Source organism: Camelus bactrianus, chromosome 18, assembly GCF_048773025.1.
Source record: "Camelus bactrianus isolate YW-2024 breed Bactrian camel chromosome 18, ASM4877302v1, whole genome shotgun sequence".
Classification (NCBI taxonomy): domain Eukaryota; kingdom Metazoa; phylum Chordata; class Mammalia; order Artiodactyla; family Camelidae; genus Camelus; species Camelus bactrianus.
In genome coordinates, this window is record NC_133556.1 from 36,756,982 (window position 1) to 36,776,136 (window position 19,155).

The 19,155-nt window shown below is 35.7% G+C and overlaps 1 protein-coding gene across 13 annotated transcripts in view; it reads left to right on the top strand.

The window, feature by feature from the left end:
- Positions 1-19,155, top strand: part of LOC123617864 (ankyrin repeat domain-containing protein 26) — a 95,792-nt gene that overhangs the window by 62,933 nt on the left and 13,704 nt on the right. For 10 of the 13 annotated variants that reach the window (XM_074346832.1, XM_074346842.1, XM_074346838.1 and 7 more), the window contains 10 exons: positions 1,509-1,582; positions 5,533-5,687; positions 6,182-6,352; positions 8,725-8,758; positions 9,032-9,173; positions 11,326-11,536; positions 12,686-12,869; positions 13,707-13,841; positions 15,278-15,790; positions 17,240-17,392. In XM_074346832.1, the coding sequence (XP_074202933.1) occupies positions 1,509-1,582; positions 5,533-5,687; positions 6,182-6,352; positions 8,725-8,758; positions 9,032-9,173; positions 11,326-11,536; positions 12,686-12,869; positions 13,707-13,841; positions 15,278-15,790; positions 17,240-17,392 (1,772 nt within the window). The remainder of the gene's footprint in view (positions 1-1,508; positions 1,583-5,532; positions 5,688-6,181; positions 6,353-8,724; positions 8,759-9,031; positions 9,174-11,325; positions 11,537-12,685; positions 12,870-13,706; positions 13,842-15,277; positions 15,791-17,239; positions 17,393-19,155) is intronic. The other 3 variants (XM_074346843.1, XM_074346844.1, XM_074346845.1) reach the window with 3 other exon arrangements.

The window sequence follows — 19,155 nt, forward strand, 5'->3', positions numbered from 1 at the left end:
GATCTCCTTTGTGTTTACTCCTTTTATGCAACCTGCAACCAGACAAGACCTTTTAGCACGACATTTAGATTCATCCTCTGACCAAAGCAGCATATTAAATAGCAAAGAGGATTAGGAGAAAGTAAGTTCATTCAGACTAGTATTTAGCACACTCCTGGGAGTGGGTAGGAGGATGATGTCTAGAGCTTTGTGACTAGTTGGGAAACCTAGGTGGACATCCAAAGATTCCCTTCTGAAAGTATGGTTTCTTAGCTTTATTTTTATCTAGCTCTGAATTTATATGGATTAGTTATAGCTATATTCAGTGTAACTGAAAAAGCACCTCTGCAACTAAATACCAAAATATTTCTAGTATATTCTCTGCCTTTCTGTATTTTAGAAGTGGCTTTCCCAGTGGTAGTGGCAGTCATTGGGAATTTGCTACACAGGACCTCCTTCTTAACTGTGTCCACATAGTATATCAGCTTGTTTTATTATTTTTAATGGACTGATAGGTCGAAAAGGGTATTGGTTTTAAGGAGTGCTTTAGCACTTAAGAATAATATATGGAATATCAATTCTAATTCTTCTAGGATACCTAGTCTGTTGATTAACCACATCTAATATGTGTTCTACTTTATATACCAATTAATTTAGTGCCTTAATCAGTGATATGATCAGAGCTGTAGTAATAAATCATTCAATATTTTTTATGCTCCTGTTTTATCTTTTCTTTCCTTACCTGCAGAATTAATGTTGTGTTTACAAAAGATTCTCAGTTATCTCCTATAGTAGTGACTACAAGCTCTAAACTCAGTTTTTCTAATAAATAAAAACTGTTTATACAAAGATACTTTTAACAGTTTGTCCTCCACAGCAGAGGAGCAAAGAGGACAGACATGTAAAGAAATAGTTTACAGTTCAGCTGGTGAAGACACACTAGAAAAATCTGTGAGGTACCAAGGTAGCTCCCAGGTAGGAGATCCCTGTGTCTCCGTGGAAAGACAGCTGCAATCAAGGAGGACTTCACAGAGCAGCTGAGTCTTCAAAGAGGAAAAGGAACTTGTCAGAACAATAGAGGGAAACATTTCAGGTTAAGGAAAGATAAAAGCATAAAAAGTAACAGTAATTTTGGAAACCATGAATAACATTGCTCTTGAAGCTTCGTATGTTGTTAAAAAGGTACTGTTAGGAGGTAGAGAATAGAGTCTACCGTGACTTTGTATATTTCTACTGTATTTTTAAATGTTGTTTTATTTCTCTTTGTTTTGTTCATGTCTGGTGAATCAATTTGTGAATGAAACTTTGAGATGTTTGTATGCCTTTATCTGGTAACATCTAGTATTTCCCAAATAGTTTGTTGAAGTTTTAGATAGTTAGAAGTAGTTCTTAAAGAAGTAAATATCCAGCTAAAGATTAAGCTTAATTTAAACTGTCAATTGATGAAATGTTTATGTTTTTATAAAGATGATGCCTTTTATCTAGCTGTTCGAAGTAGTGAATTTTAACTAAGCATATTCATTTTTCAGCAGGCCTAGACTTACAAAGGGCATCTGAGGAAGAGCAAGAAAGACTTGATGGAAGTGAAAATAACCACTCACAGGTATGTAAAAATGTAAATTTAAATTTCTGGTTTATATTGTTTTCTGTGCTTTAATAACACAGTTATTCAAATTCAAAAGAAATTGCCTTTCAAACTAGACTTTTAGAGTCAATAAATAATTATTTCATAGTTTTTAATAGCATTTTGTCTAGTTACAAAACAAAGTATTGTTAGAATCTATAATAATTTATAGTTAAACATTATCCTTGGAATTGAGGCAAAAAACCTTCCTGAATATTGTTTACTTCTTCCATTTTTATAGCTTCCTCACATGATAAAGAAGGTGATATCAAATATTAAATCATGTGATTAAGCAGTTGAAATTGCAAATAATATAGCAGTGATGGCCACCGAGTTAGTTTCATGTAAGGAACAGTCATTCCCAGTGGTCCAAAATTTGCAGTTTCAAATTGCAAGTCATTAATGCCAAGATGAAAGATTTCTTCTGTCTTGTGATCTCTATGTAATCGATTTCAGAATCTACAATCAGGGAGAGAATAGGGGTCATAGAGTCAACCCAACTGCCTAGTAAGAGAATCAAACCTTCCAGGATTAGACCTTTGCTGTTAGGGAGCAAACAAAAACGTTCTGAATTACTTCATTTCAGGGTAGGAAATTAGTTAAGTATTATTAAAAATTCTTTTATTCACTCTCACTAGTGAATGTTAGAGTATAATGTAACTCAGATGCAGAGAATACATATTGAGATAGATCACTATGTATCGTTTGCACTTAAACTCAGGAATTTGTTCCTCTGATTGATGTTAATTGATTTTGGCACCTAATAATTTGCAGTTTGCTTATTCTCCAGTTATTAGTCCTTTAAAAAAATCTTTACATGCACTGGAGGGGCTCACTATTTCAGGTATGTGAGGTGAAATATTTTTTAGTGAGGAAATCTTTGTAATGTTAAAAATCTAATCTCTAATTCTTGGTAGATTTGACATGTATGAATTGTTTAGTTCAAACAAACAGTGACAAAGTTAGGTTTCTGAGTTCCTGTTTTTCTTCTATTTCAAGGCTAAGGCAAGTTATGTTTCACTTCTTAGTTTGTGAGTAGCCAAACATAGATTAAGAAGTTTGTTAAATTTTAGTTAGTTTTTTATTTTTCTTTATCCATACTTGAGTACGAAAGGATACATGTGTTTTATGAACATGTACTGTGAAAGAAAAGACATCTGAAGATCAAAGACATCTGAAGATCAAATCAAGCGGATTAATCTTTCACTTGTGCATCTGCAAAAAACGCCTAGAGAAACAGAAGTGAATAAGGAACATGACAGAAAGGATGTACCTGTATCTTCAAAACATTCTTGTGTGGAGAAGCATGAGGACATGTGGGTTAAACAAGGCAAATTAGACTGGAAAAATAATTCCAAATTTATCACAAAGAAGTCAAATCAGAAAATCAGTAAAATCCATGAAAAATGCAAAATTACTTTTCATCGTAAGATGGAGTCACTACATGACAACTCGGGACTACATGGTGACTCAAAGGAACTACCTCCCAGTGTGACAGATAGTATATTTGATTGTGAGGAAAAAGATGCACTTGGAGCCTCTGTCTCTGTAGGATCCCAGGCATTCTCTGAACACAAAGAGCCCAGTCTTGAAAATGTTTTTCCATCTTATTCCAAGTCTGAGTCAACAGCGTATGGTTGCCAGTCATCTTCACAACTTTATTTAAATGAAAATAAGTTAGGTGAACATGACAAGCCAGACACTGAACATGTTTTTAACAAAAATGAGGAGAGTTTTTATAATAGAGAAGTAAGGAACCGAGTTCCATTTACAGTGAACGAAGACCAAGAATTTGCTACAAAAAGAAAACCAAAAAGGAACCAAAATACTCACTGGAAATCAGACATTGGATGTGCATCTCAGGTAAGTGACCCAAAGAGCCTTTTTGGTTTGTGGCTTGACCGCTCCAGTGAGATGAAACACATGATTCAAATAGAAAGTCACAATATGTCTGCTGTTTCAAATACTTACAAGAAGACCAAACCAATGCAAGACCAGCTCCAGAAGCCATTGCTTGCAAATAACTGCGGTGCTAGTAACTCTAAAATCATGGACCCTGAATTAGGAAATGTGAGTTCTTCTCCATCAAATGGTAACAGAACATCCAAAGTATATCTAAAAGAGTTACACCAAGATATGCAAAGGTTTAACAATTAGGCATGTTAGAGGTAGAATTCCTGGCTTTGGAAAAAGAAAATTCAGCTTCAAAAAGAGGTAGAGGTTCCTTTGCTGCTACTCTGTTTTTTTTCTCTTTATCAATAATCTCTTCCATTCTGATCCATATTTGATCTGATTTTCCACTTACGAAAATAGTCTATGTATAAAATGGGGTCATCTAAATATGTAATTATGTAGAAACAGACTATTTCTGCCATCTAAATAACAGGAACTCAGGGAAGCATTTTCCTGGGTTTTGTTCCTTAATCAACCTAAGTCTCTGTGCCAGTCTTTCGTATGAAGTGGGAAAGTAATTCAGCTGTGTGCCACGTGACCTTCTGAGCCGGAATAAATGCGAGTGAAATAGCTTAAGAAATATAATAAGCTCAAGGGTTTTGTTTTTTTGTTTTAATCTGTTGGCTTAAATGTAAGTTGCACTTCCATAGAATGGGAAGGAAGCAGTGACTGAGAGAAGGGATACATAAGCACGCGCTCTCACTAAACTGATCCGTGTATTGTGCGTTAGCGAGTGCAGGCTTCTTTGTTTTACTGATCACTGGACACTTAGAATTCCATCATGGCCACTTTTAGATATTTTTAAGAATACATGTGCTCCCACATACTCTTGAATCACCACTTCCGGGTGTTTCTGTTGAGACAGACACTTACATTATATTATTTAATAAAATGTAGTAAGTTTTGACATGTATGATTCTATCATCTAGGTAGTATGAACCCTCAGCAAAAAAAAAATTCAGTATTTATCTCCAAAGGAGAAAACTTGAGTTTTGAAGATGCACTGAATGACTTTTTTTAGTTCTAGTAATAGATTTTTAAAATGTGTGTGTTCTTTTGTGTGAGGTGCAAAGAGTGTTAAAGATGGAAATCTGAAGGTGTTCTCCTTTAATAGAAGAAGGACATGAGCCCTGCCCCCAAGTTTGCCAAAGTCACACTTTTAACTTATCTGATCAATTTGATGAATTTATTTGGTAGCTTATTAGATTCAGTGTTACAGAATTGTATCATCTCTTTTGACACCGTAAAATGCTGGGGAATACTGCTTTAGGGAATTTGGACAAATCACTTAACCTTTCTTGGTTGTGTTCCCGTTTTCAGTAAACAGTGGGGTAAGGTAGATCACTCATTACTCCTATGCAGTCTAGCTATAAAATGGCCATGGTTATTGAATGTGAAATTGGGAAACATTATTCCTTCTGCAGAATTCCACACTAACTGGCAATTCATCAGTTTCACTCTGCTCCTTTCGGTAAACTTGGGTTTATATGTTTTATTAAACACCACTTTTTTGATACCCCAGGATCCAAATGAAACAAGAATTATAAGAAGTAGTGGGGAAAGGATAGCTTTAGCACAGAAAGAAGAATGTTTCCTTTCTGTTACTGAAGCACCAAGGTGCGAAATCTTCTAAATCTGGCTGTTTAATACAAAATCTTGGTGGTAAAGACAGAAGAGGACAAATTTTATGCCTTTGTCTTTCTATTTCTCTGTCTCTGCCATTCACATGGGGAAGAGTGGATGTAAGAGCACAACATTCAGAAAGTCCTTTTTGAAATTTTGGAAATTGTTTCTTTTCCTCAAACAGAAAGAAGCAGAATTTACAAACATTCCAATGACTTGAAATGATAAAAATTAAAATAAGCACAAAAATATTTTAATCAATTGAAATCAGGGCAAACTCTGAGTCAAATGATAACAAAGTCTTTATAATGAACAAAGTAATAATTACCCTTTGTATCAAACTTTCACTGAAGGTTGAAGTAGAAGAGAACAGGAGCAAAAGTGGTGAATTGAAAGGATCAGAAACCGTATGTGATGACAGTTATCATGAAGGATTAACTCAGCAGAGGAAGAGGGGAAAAACTGATGACCAGCAGTTTCCTGCTCTGCAGAAAGGAGATTCTGATAGGTAAGCCTATATCAGTATTCAGCAGTAGGTAATTATTCTTTTCCTAGATATTGTTCAGAATTTCTTCCCAGACTTATCTCTCTACTTGCTTCCATATATTTTGTACTCTTCTTTCCAGGTTCCTAGGACACACCTAAATGCCATGTGCCTAATCTTTGTGCTCACATTCTAATCTCTTAAGTAGAATAATTTCCTCCTGTCTCTTTTGCTCATGACTTCCTGTTTATTTCCCCTCTTCTGTAAAGCCTTCCTCATGCTCACTTTACTTTCATATGTCAGCTCTTGCGTATCACATTGTATCATAATTGTATATCTGTCTTTGAAGCAAGAATTTGTGTTTCCTTGCATATGGTTGGCACTTGTTAACCATTTTGTGAATTAATAAATGATTGAAGATGGGTAAGAGTTGGAATTTTACAAAAATTGGGTTTTTTAAAAAAATTTATCAGTAGAATTTTTTTTAAAAATTGGCTTTTTTATGGATTGTTTTAAAGTAGCTGTCCTGGCTTGCATATGATGGGAGTAAAGAAGAATGAAAGTGGAAAATGGACATTAAAAGCATCTGTGACTTCACGTGTATTTGCGAAGACTGCCTCGCTGGCTGGTGGTCTCCTACACATGAATGAGAACAGCAGTTTAAGTGAAGGAGATCAAGGTTGTGGCAGGTAAAACCTACAAATTCTTTATTTCTAGCTGAAGACGTATTAGCAGTGATTACCTTCTCTGGAAATAGAACAGCAGCATATAGTGCAAAGGCCAAGGCAAGAGGATTCTCAACTGTGTCGGAAAAACACTGCTGAAAGGCTAAGATGAGGACAAGTGCCTTTGACCAGAAGTAGTTTCAATAATACATCCCCAGGGAAGCCGGGCTGCAGGGAATCAGTGTGAACAGCCCCTCAGAGGACATTCCCTGGGAAGGCAGGAGAGGACTGGGTGATAAGTGAAGGGGAACGTGGGGCTTGTGGGGGTTCCCTTTCTTTTTTTAATGATGAGATGATAGTTTGTAGGGGATGTCTCTGTGCTGTTGGATGTGATTCCATAGAAGATGAGTTTTTCAATTTAACTTTGTTTGGATTTCTGATATTAGAAAGTGTATTGATTGTACTATGTTATCTTTAAAATACTGTAGTAAACTATTCATGTATGGTATTGTTGTAAGGGCTTATTCATTTGTTCTGAAGCATAATATTCTTACACAATTGAATATGCAGATAATGACTTTAAAGTTACACCATTGTTCATAGATTTTTTAAAAATTGTATACTCATAATAAGTATACAAACACTTAGGCCATACTGAATAGGGTTTAATCATTCCTTGATGATTCTAGATTTTATAGTGTCCTTGACAGTATCATCATGATTGGCTATGGTTTTGTATGCTATTGCAAAATACCAGATTATATTAACTTAATATTTGTTTAGATTCTAGGAAGAAGGGGAAGATTTTGTTTATATACAATAGAATAATAAACTATTAACAATCTATCACAGATGATTACTTTTGGATTAGTAAGTTCTAAATTAAAAAAGCCATCATGCTCCATAAGGACCTGTCAAATGCATGAACAAAGAGCTGAATGGATAATGAATGCCCGCTGATTAATGTCTTTAGCAAAAGCAAATCTTTATTAAAAGTAGATTTCCAGTATTGCCTAGGTCTAAAGTCTTTTTATTTTTAAAAAATAGGTGTTAAGGTTCAGAAATTATTATTATTATTTTAACTTTTTTTTATTGAATCATAGTCGTTTTGCAATTTTGTGTCAAATTCCAGTGTAGAGCACAATTTTTCAGTTATACATGAACATACATATATTCATTGTCATTTTTTTTTTTGCTGTGAGCTACCATAAGGTCTTACATATATTTCCCTGTGCTGTAGAGTATAATCTTGTTTATCTATTCTACATTTTGAAATCCCAGCCTGTCCCTTCCCACCCTCCACCCCCTTGGCAACCACAAGTTTGTATTCTATGTCTATAAGTCTGTTTCTGTTTTGTATTTATGTTTTGTTTTGTTTTTGTTTTTAGATTCCACATATGAGTGATCTCATACGGTTTTTTTCTTTCTCTTTCTGGCTTACTTCACTTAGAATGACATTCTCCAGGAGTATCTATGTTGCTCGAAATGGCGTTACGTTGTTGGTTTCTATGGCTGAATAGTATTCCATTGTATAAATACACCTATCACCTCTTCTTTATCCAGTCATCTGTTGATGGACATTTAGGCTATTTCCATGTCTTGGCTTTTGTAAATAGTGCTGCTATGAACATTGGGGGCAGGTGTCATTTTGAAGTAGGGTTCCTTCTGGACATATGCCCCAGAAATTATTACTTATAATTATACCTAGACATAGAATAATAATAGAGATTCATTTACTACATTAGTTAAAAATGCTTAAAAGTAAATATTAGTTTCTTAGCATACTGTGAAATGCAAGTATTGAAGCCAGATTGCCTGGGTTGGAATTCTGGACAGACATAGGGGCTTCAACAAATGACTTAGACTTTCTGTGCCTCATTTTCTTCCTGGGTAAAGTACCTGATGTATTACCTACCTCCCAGGATTGTTGTGAGGATTAAAATGTCTTTAAGACGTGTAAAGTGCTGATAATAATGCACAGCAGTTGCACACTAAGTCCTCAAAAAAGCTGATGTCATGGTTATTAGAAAAGGGTTTCTTTTGTATAAGGACTTAAGTAATACTTTCCAAATAGGTTTTATTGCCATAAAAGCCAGTTTTTGTTGAAAAAGACAACAACAAGAAAATCCTGGTATATTCTTTCCTATCAAATAATACAAGTAATTTTATGTTCTTCCTTTTCCTTTCCTTGTCTGCTTGATTTAAATTTAATACTTTGTTAATAATATAATTGGTATGCTTTCTTTGTCCTTTAATGTTAGTTTCCATTTTTTGTTTAATCCCTTTTATTGAAAATTATCAATGCAAAGATTTTATATAAAAAATAGATTTACATACTTCTTGTATTTTCAATATTTAGTATTTGGCTTAAAGGAATTGCTTTTTTCTTTTTTCAGGTCTTCAAAGAAAATGTCTACTAAAAAGGACAAGGTATAGTAAAATATTAATCAAAAATATTTTCCTGTAGTAAAAAAAAGTTATAAAAGTGGAAAAACAGAAAATCCTTCTTTGTTGTAGAGACATTTACTTAAAAATAATTTAGAAACATTATTGATAAAGTTAGCCTTTTGACAAAAATCAGTTCTTTCGAGAAGTGTCTGTGTTTTTGCTCTCATAAAAAGATGGATATTTATCACCTCTGTACACTGAGCATATTTTACAACTATGTTGGAGACACTGTGAAATAGCATTATTTATTTGTAGGTCACAGAGCAGGTGAATTCTGTGGATGACCTCGATGACTTAACTCTGGCACCGGAAACAGCTTCTGAGGATCGCAAGTCGCTTTACCCTAACTGTAAGAGTACCCTGAGGCTAATCGAACAACTTGGCCCGGAGAGTAAAGGTAGGACCCCCGTATGACTACACAGCCTTTTTAAGTATCTCGTGGTAACCTGTGCACACCTAGTACTGCCCCAGGGAGCACAGCTCCGTTACAGTCTGCTGCGTCTCAGAAACCTGCTTTGTGTCAAAGCAGAAGCAGACGTGTTGTGCGCTGCCAGCCGGGGGCTGTGACTGTTCCCACTCCCTGTGCTTTCTGTTGACTCTGCTGCTCCTACGCCTTCACCCAAGGTCAGGGTATCACTGCTTCCCTCCTAGAACGCTGAAATCACCTCAGGACTTTTTTCTCCGCTGTTCCACCTCCTGGAACCTTGGTCTACACTGCAAGCATGATTACTAGTTTTTAAAATTCAGGTCTTTGTTACCTCCTTGCCTAAAATCCAGCTCCTGCTTCTCGTAGCTCCATGGTTAAAGGCCACAGTCCTCTGGCTTCATCTTGTTTCCTTTTATTACCCTTCTTTCCACATGAATTTTAGAATCATCTTGTCAATGTAAAAAAAAAAAAGTCTGCTAGTGTCCTGGAAATGAGATGTAGATTATGTTGAATCTGTAGATTAATTTGGGGAGAATTGACTTCTTAACAAAATGGAATTTTTAACCCCGAACAAAGTTCATTTCTCCATTTATATAGGTCTTCCTTGATTTTCTCAGTAATATTTTAAGAGTTTTTAGTGTCTGGGACTTTCCATCTTTCATGTTTACCTGTATTTCTTATTTTTCAGTGCAGTTGTTAATAGTGTATTTTTATTTACTTGTTTGTTTTAAAATACTACATTTTAAATTTTAGTTTCTGATGATAGAAATATAGCTGATTTCTGCATACTGACTCTGTGCCCTCCAACCTGGCTGAACACATTTATTAGTTCTAGTAGCCTTTTTATGGATTCTCTCAGATTTTCTATGTAACCAAAGGTGGTCAAGATTTTTCTTCTTTAAACTACTGTCTTACTAAAGATAGTTCACATTTAAGACTTGCAGCCAATAAATAGATTCTCTGTCACAGCTAATCAGCTCTGTCAGTGTTGCAACAAGAGTAGCCATAGACAATACACAAGTTAATGGACGTGGCTGTATTTCAGAAACACTTTATTTACCAAAGCAAGCAACCCAGCCCACAGGTTGGAGTTAGCTGACTCGCATCATGTAATCGTATTCCCCTCTGATTAGCAGACAGTTTTACCTCTTCATTTCCCATCTAGATGTCTTTTGGTTCTTTATTTTGCCTGATTGCACTGGCTCCAGTACAGTGCTGAATAGAAGGAGTAAGAGAAGCCATTCCTGTGTGGTTCCTCACCTTCTGGGAAAAGCGTTCCGTTTTTCACTGTTGCATATGGTGTCAGCTGTAGGGTTAGCATGGATCTTTGTCATAGTGAAGACGTTCCCTCGGTTCCTAGTTTGCTGGAAGTTTTTATCAGGAATAGATGTTGAGGTTTGGCAAGTGCCTCTTTTTATCCGCTGACACGATCATATGGTTTCTTTTTTAGTTTGTTAATATGATGAATAACATTGATTTTTACGTGTTAACACAGCCCTGCATTCTTGGGATACACCCCACCTGGCCATGATGAATTATCCTGTATTGTTGGATTTAATTTGCTAATGTTTTGTTTAGAATTTTTACCTCCATTTTCGTAACATTAGTTTTCTTTCTTGTAATACCTTTGTCTGGTTTTGGATTCAGGGTAATGTTAGTTTTATAGAATGAGGACATAGTTCTTCCTCTTCGTTTTTCGAGGAGACTTTGTGTGGAATTGGTATTAAATTTTCCTAAAATATTTGGTAGAATTCACCAGTGTAACCATTGGGACTGGAATTTTCTTTGCGGTAAGGTCTTTAAATAGGACTTTTGTTTTGGTTTTTAAGATATAGGGCCTTTTAGCTTATTTGTTCTTTCTTAATTGAGCTTTTGTAATTTCTCTCTTTCAAGGAATTTTACCCACTTCATCTGAATTGTCAAATTTATTTGCATAGTGTTAATAATATTACTTTGTCATTCTTTTAATATCTGCAGAGCTTAGAAGAATGTCTTCCACATTATAGATGCTCAATATCCATTTGTTCAATGTGTGGATGAGTGAATGTGAAAATGCACAGTCCTTTATACACAAAAGTTATTCATATATTTTGTTTCTATTTTTGTTTTCTTCCTAATGCAGATTCTGATAGGTTATTGAAAGTTGAGGATCCAGTTCATTCATTCAGATCAATAGAACTTAAAGAATCTGACTGTGAACTACTTAGAGGAGAAAATGAAAAAAAGGAAAGTAAGGTGAACTGGCTACACACAGAGCTGTTAAAAACAAGAGAAGCAAAATCACAGTTAAAACTTCAAAATGTGGAGTGGGAACAAGAGCTCTGCAGCATGAGGTACTGAATTTCTTGGTTTTAAAGAAGTATTTGAACTCCTTATATTTAATACTGTAGGTATGTAGGAGAAGTCTTACAATTGCTAACTTACCTTTTGGGATTTTACAGGGGAGAAAATTTCATTAATATTGTGGAATATGAGACTCTTGGAAATAACACAGCTATATATATATATATATATCCTCATTCTATATTTCTTTAAAAAAGACCTTTGATCCTTATCTCTCAATTGTCCTCCAGGAAGTTTATATTACTTTACATTCCCACTTGCAGAATTATGAAATGACCATTTTTCTCAAGGCAGAAACTTTAAAAACAATTTATGCAGTTTGATTCTTAACATATGAATAGATGGACTAAAAAGTAAAATGGAAAGTGATTACTGGTTAGTTTCTTCAGCATCTCTCTCATGCAGAGATAAGATCAGTTCAAAGGTCTATGCTGAAAGCACAGATTACTCTTTATTTCTTAATTACTTAATATGGATCCTGCCTCGTACCAAAAGGGATTTAAAAATGATTTACTACATAAATGATATTCAACAAGGTAAGTTCAAAGTGTTGCAAAAGAAGAAACATAAAGTGTAGGGCATCAGGGAGTAGACTCCCCAGCCTCGCCTTGGATTATGCTAATTAGTGGATCTGTGTTCTGGAAAGACGTCTGCGGATGTTATCTTCCGCTGGAGATCATGTAGGAGTCCCTGTAATAGCTCATGAAGTTGAAATTTTGTCCCTCATGAACTTATAAACTTGTTTCTAAATAGCAACTTCTCTTTTAACTAGTAACTTAATTCTCTGTCCTAATGGAGTAATTTATGACTATGTGGGGAAAAAAGGGTAATTTTCAATTCATACTTAACTGAATAATTGCAAAATTTCTTTCCTACACTATTCACCAGAGTTACTCTTGACTGAAACTCAGTAGCATTATGTCTTTTCATTGCTACTTTTCAAAAAAATATATATATAGGTCTCTCTTTATGAAGAGACTGAAGTGAGGAATTTAAAATGTGAGACTTAGAAATGAAAAAAAATTGAGAACATAGAAATTCCATTGGGGTAATAAATCAGCATGTGAAGAACCAGATCATAAAATGAACTTTTTATTTTCTAACAAAATAAATTTTAAGGTAAGCATATTTCACTGCAGATTCACATCAAAACAAGAAACAAAGAAGAAGAAAAATGCTTATATATTATATGGTAAAACTAAAGATGATTTAAAAAGAAAAGAGAAAGAATGCAATGAGCAAGTTTCCACGAACCAAGAACTTGAAAGCACTGCCCGAGCACTAGAATGCAAACTGAAGAGCATAAGGAATAAACCAAATCAGGTAAATTAGTCTTAGGTGAAAATTTCATATCTCTAACACTGTTTCATCAATATTACTTATAATATTGTTTTGAATTCATCTACATTTTCATTTAAAACAAAAGTTATCTCATCCTAAATATGAACTATGACATTTAGAGCTTAACTTGCTAATTTCTTGGTGTTCTTGGCATCTAATAGATGCTCTGTGTCTTTTCTGAATGAAGGAATGGAAGTTAAATTGAGCTTAATCATTAACATAAGGATTGACAGTTTTGGTCCATTCAACAAAGTAATAAGTCTTAATTCAAATCCATGTGTTAATTTTGGCTTTTTGAAGTTAAAATCCAGGCTAAATTGCCTTGAGACTGTGATGGAACTGGTTAAATGCCTTACAAAGAAATTATTTTTCACTGGGATTTCAAAATTTGTAGATACTGACAGGCATATGCAGAACAGATAAACAAGACTATACTGTATAGCACAGGGAAATATATGCAAGATCTTGTGGTAGCTCACAAAAAGTCACAATGAATATATATATGTTCATGTACAGCTGAAAAATTGTGCTCTGCAGTGGAATTTGACACAACATTGTAAAATGACTATAACTCAATTTATATAGTGTTAAAAAACTGTTTCTTTCACGATACTACATCCCATGTGTTTTTGCTCTGTGATAAATTTAGCTGTCATATATATTAGAATTTGAGTTATGTATGTGCATTAAAGATCCCTGTGCTTAAAAAGGCTACTTCTTTTTAACAGCTTTAAAATTTTTTTAAAAGATTCCCCTCCTAAGCTTTTTTGATTTATTTTCATGGTATAAAACCCAAAACCTAATGAAATATGTCTCCAGGTTTTAGAAGCACAAAATGACGCTCAGAGACAACTTTCTCGAGAGCAGAATGCCAGAGTAATACAAGATGAAATCCTGGCCCATCATCTTTCCCAACAAAAGGAGGCAGAAAAGGCTAATAAAATGAATGCTGAGGTATTTCCTTTAGTCATTTTCAGACGTGTGTGTATGAATTTGTATATTTACATAGTGTAAAAACCAATACTATAGATACAGAAAGTATAGAGGGTTTTAAAAGCCTATATATGTAAATATATTTTCTGGGGGTTTCATTTCTGGTCCATTGGATAAAGCAATATTTTGAATTCAAATCCATCTGCCGGCAACGGTGACGTAGTGACATTCACAATGGCCTCATCCAAGGAGAGGCTGTTCATACTTTCCATAGGAATTGATGAGCTTTCCATTATCTCAAAACTGTTGCTACTAATGGCAGGCATTCTAGTTTCTGGCAGTGATCTCACTCTTTTGATAGACGAATGGAGAGGTTACTTTATCATTTCCACTGATGGTAAGGGGGGAAAAGTAGCCAGTTCAGAAACCGTAGTCTGGGTGTCATTCTCCTACGTGTGATAAAAAGTAGCGCTCTGCTCCATGTGGTATCCGATTTCAGTACAAGGAGCTTTTGAATATAGCGATAGATATGCCATAATCTATAATTAGTGATAACTTATTGATCAGTATTTTATTTTTAATAAAACAGTTCACTGTATTTCCCTGCTACTTCACATCCGTTACTGTTATAAACACCATGAAGAAGAAATAAAAATTATTGCAGAAGCAAATAGTCTCCTGATTTTCTAAGAAGAGCTCTGTAAATTTGACCTTCTTTACCTTTAGTGTATTCACCATTAGGGAAGTAGAAGGCTTCTCTTGTGTTTATATATTTGTCCTAGAGAAGTAGCTTTGGTTTGGTGTAAGAGAGAGTCAGAAGCCCTGGGGAAAACCCTGCAGCTTGCTTGTGTTTTTAACCCTTTTTTTTGCGGAATTGTCACAGCTAAATGAGTTAACTGGTTTGTAGACGTGCTTAGTACAGTGCTTAGATTAATCATTTATCCGTAGATGTAATTCTTATAACTTGCTCTAAAAATGTTAGAAAGGGAGAATATTTATGGAATATTCTCAGGAAAAAAATTTTTAGGAAATTTAACCTGTCCCGATATATACCGAGCTAAGGCTCTTACTTTGGGGGTAGCTGTAGAGGTTAGATGTGAGATATAATTTTTAAGTGTAGTCAGATTTATTCATTTTTTATTTTAAGCCTTTTGGGTTTGTTGTATTTCAGAGAAAGAAAGACCTTCCCAGTTCTAAGCTTCTTAAACATCCTTTTGTGGTTTCTTTTTTGCTTTCATGGACTCACTGTCTTTAATTAAATTTTTGAACTTCTAGGGATTTCTGCTTGTTTAAAGTTTGAGATTTGTATCCACCTTAAGTTTTTCCAGTTGGATACCCAGATATTGCAAACTTTTTGTTGTATAAACTTAGAGGAAATTTCACTTCAAAGGAAATAATGATATGTCAGTTTATTGTGTACAGTTCAAAGAGTAAGAGATGAGGGGTTTCACTTACAGGACACAATGGATTTTGAGCTGTCTGACCCAAAAGATAGCAGCGAGGTGCTTCCTCAGCAACTTCCTGAAGCTGAACATCAATTCCGTGGCCAAGAAATTGAGCTCCATCCCAGGAGAGATGCTCTTAGACAAACAACGTTGGTATTAGAATGTGTGCATAGAGACCGAGGCCAAGCCCAGCGTTCAAACAAGGAAACTGAACCCTTGTCTCAGAGCAAACAAGGGAAAGTCAACAAATACATTGGAAAGCAGGCATTCTTGAAGGAGACAATATGTAAACTACAAAGTGAAAACACGTTGCTTCGACAGCGACTGGAAGTTGCTCAAAATGAAGCCAGAAGTGAAAAGACAATACTTAATATCCCAGAGCCGTTTCTGGATCACATGGGAAAACTTGAAGCCATGAGCAGACGAGTTCTGAAGCTGGAGGAAGGAAACAAGGAGTTAATCAATGAATGCCAACGTACAAAAGACAGACTGTATCAGTATGAAACTGACAGAACAGAAATGGAAGTAAGTACTCAGAAAGAGAAATAATTTTCAGACTTCCTCAAAGAAAATTCAAAGTAGTATCTGATGGAAGCTAAACATTGAAACTAGTTGAATATAAAAAATGTGCGGGCTATAAATATATACACTGTAAAGCAGCCTAAAAGCATATCTTGTATCCAGCAAACAAAAATTGGACATGAGAGGTGCTTCACTTTGAGTAAAGATGCCGTGTCACCTGAAATTTTAAGAGGTTAAGCTATAAGTTGTTGATAGATACAGGAAGGTCTTAGTAATTTACTCTTACAGTGCCCAAATCATTTTAATCTTTCTGTCGTCACATTTTAGTATCGTGACGAAGCAGATAAATGAAATGCTCAGACCTAAAGTGAGTGTTTTGAAATTAAGATTCAGTTGTGTGAACAAAAAAAGTAAAAGAAAAAAAAAAAGAGAAAAGATTCAATTGTGTGGATTACCTTGACAGTCCAATCCAGATTTCCCAGATGAACTGATGTGTAAATGCTGTATTTTGTACTTTTCATTAGTAGCTTTTCGTTTATTTTTAGTTGGTATAATCTTACTTTTATTCATTTCAATTGGAATTAAATTTAGAAATATTTCCATCTCAAGTCATGTATTGTTAAGACCTTGCCACTCCTTAAAGGCATCTACTTTTCATTCAGTCATAATTTGGGACAATTCGTAAATTTTAGCAAAACTGTGTTTGACTTAGTCTCCCCTGTTCTATTTATAATTTACTTTGAATATTTTTTCAAATAATGTGCTCACAATTCTCATTTCAAGGCTCAGTTACTGTCACTTGGAACTAAGTTTGTCCAGTACAGAGGAACTGGAGCGCTCTGTGATGTATGAGTTTGGCACTGGGGTCCCATTTTCAGACTGAGGAGGAGCAGGCAGAGTCCTGAGTGGCAGGAAGGGAGTGAGTGGGAGGTGTCGGGGGAGCTGTAGGAGCTGCAGTCCAGGAGGCAGGGGAGGCCAGGTTGTCTCGGGTCCCCAAAGGCCATTGGAATAACCTCATTTTTTATTGTGAGATAGGAGTCTTTTGGAAGGATTTAAACACCAGATTGAATATGTGAAGATCTCTGAACTTAAGCCTCTAATAAGAGGGAGAATGTTCCACAGTGTGGAACTTACCGCCACTCATCCCACCTACACACCCCTTTCTGTTTGAGACTTCAGTGGGGGTAAAGCTTGGCCACTTCCTGGGAGGGGCAGGGAATGGCTGGTGGGGCTGCATCCATTGTCTAAGTTAACTTACTGTCAGTAAGGCAGGAGGGTCATGCCTTCTGTGTCTTTAATGAAATTCAGTAAACAGGAATGTGTGCCTATGAGGAAAAGGTGAATTGATGTCTGTGGGGATAGTTCTCAAAGTCCATATGTTGGAGTTATATATTATTAATGTAACTTAATGATAAGGTGACTTAAAAATCAGTAACAGATTTACCTTTTTAGGCCTGTATGAGACAGCTTCAGCAAGAGCTGACTGACACCCGAAAGAAAGTGTCCATGTTGGAAGCTTCCCTGGAGGTGACGGCACATCATCACACTAACTCAGAAAATGAGAAACAGGAGTCAGAGAGGAGGTCACATCAAACTGCGAACCCAGTACGTGTGAAATCTAGCATGTCGGCCGTGAGTGTGCAGCGCAGAGCATTGCAGGACACTAGCTTTTCAGGGACAGCTTTCTTCTGTATCTTCATTATAATTACACTTTTATTATCTTTATGATGTACTTGTTTCTTAAACTTTGACTTTCATTCTGCCATTTCTTTATTTTTCTCTTATATTTACCCTTAGATAAGTTGAGAATTATACATCTTTCTTAACAGAAGTTAACTTTTTTTTCCTACTTAACAGTATTTTTTGGTGATCTCTCACCACAATGAGGCAAGCTAGATAAAATCAGAGGATAATGTTTCATGGCATGGTCCAGAAAATTGTCATGTCTCTTCGCTTTTGTGAATGGATATAGAATCTGTGTGTATTGATTTCATGGATTTCAGAGTAACTTGTGCAGAAAGGTCATTATACAAACCAGTTGAAGTTAGGCATTGCCTTCATTTTCTCTTCATTTTACATATGTTGTCAAAGCATGGAGAAGTTCAGATGACGTCTGTACACCCAAAATAGAGAGTTAGGAAAATTGTCTAGATCCTGCCTTTGGATTTTTTCTTAACTTTATTGAGATATAACTCACATATTAAAGGGGGGATTGCATAACTCAAGTGGTAGAGTACATGCTTAGCATACACAAGGTCCTGGGTTCGATTCCCTGTACCTCCTCTAAAAATAAATAAAACCTAATTACTTCCTGCCACCAAAAAGAAAAAAAAAAAATTCACGTATCATATAAGTCACCCATTCAGGATGCATAGTTAGTATCTCCTAGTATATCCAGAGATGTGCAGCTGTCACCACAGTCAATTTTAGAACATTCCCATCACCCCAAAAAGAAAGCCTGCATCCCTTGGCCATCACCCCCAGCTCCCGTCCCCCTCAGCCCCCGGCAACCACCAGTCTGATTTCTGTCTCTACAGATGTGCCTGTTCTGGGTGTTTACCATGGATGGAATCACATGCTGTGTGGTCCTTCATGATTAGCTTTTTTCACTTGACAAAACGTCTTCGAGGTTCATCCATGTTACAGCTCTTGTCAGTATTTCCATTTCTGTTTATTGTCGAACATTACTCGGTTGGGCTAAACTGTTTATCCATCCGTCAGTTGATGGGCCTTTGGGTTGCCTCTTGGTTTTGCCTATTAATAATGCTGCTGTGAACATTTCTGTGCAAGTTTTGGTGTAAACATGTTTTCATTGGGGAATAGACTTAAGGATGGAAATGCTGTCATATGGGTCATATGGTAACTCTGTTTAACCTTTTGAGGACCTGCCATACTGTTTTCCACAGTGGCTGCACCATTTAACATTTTTATCCAAAGTGTGTAATTCTCCCAGTTTCTATGCATCCCTGTCAACACTGGTCATTAGCTCTCCTGGTGGGTGTGAACTGGCATCTCATTGTGTTTTGATTTGCATTTTTCTGATGACTGAGAATGTTGGGGGTCTTTTCATGCGCTTATCCATTTGTGTATCTGCTTTGAAGACGTGTCTGTCCAGGTTTTTGCCCATTTTAAAATTGGATTGTCTTTGTATGATCAAATTGTAAGAGTTCTTTTTGTATCCTGGGTTCAAATCTTTGATCAGATGTAGGATTTTTGAGTATTTCCTCCTATTCAGGAGATTGCCTTTTTACCTTCTTGATGATGTCTTTTGAAGACTAGAAGTTTTTAATATTGATGAAGTTCAGTTAATCTATTTCTGTCTTTTACTGTCCTAAGAAACAAGTGCCAGGTCCAGTCACGGAGACACA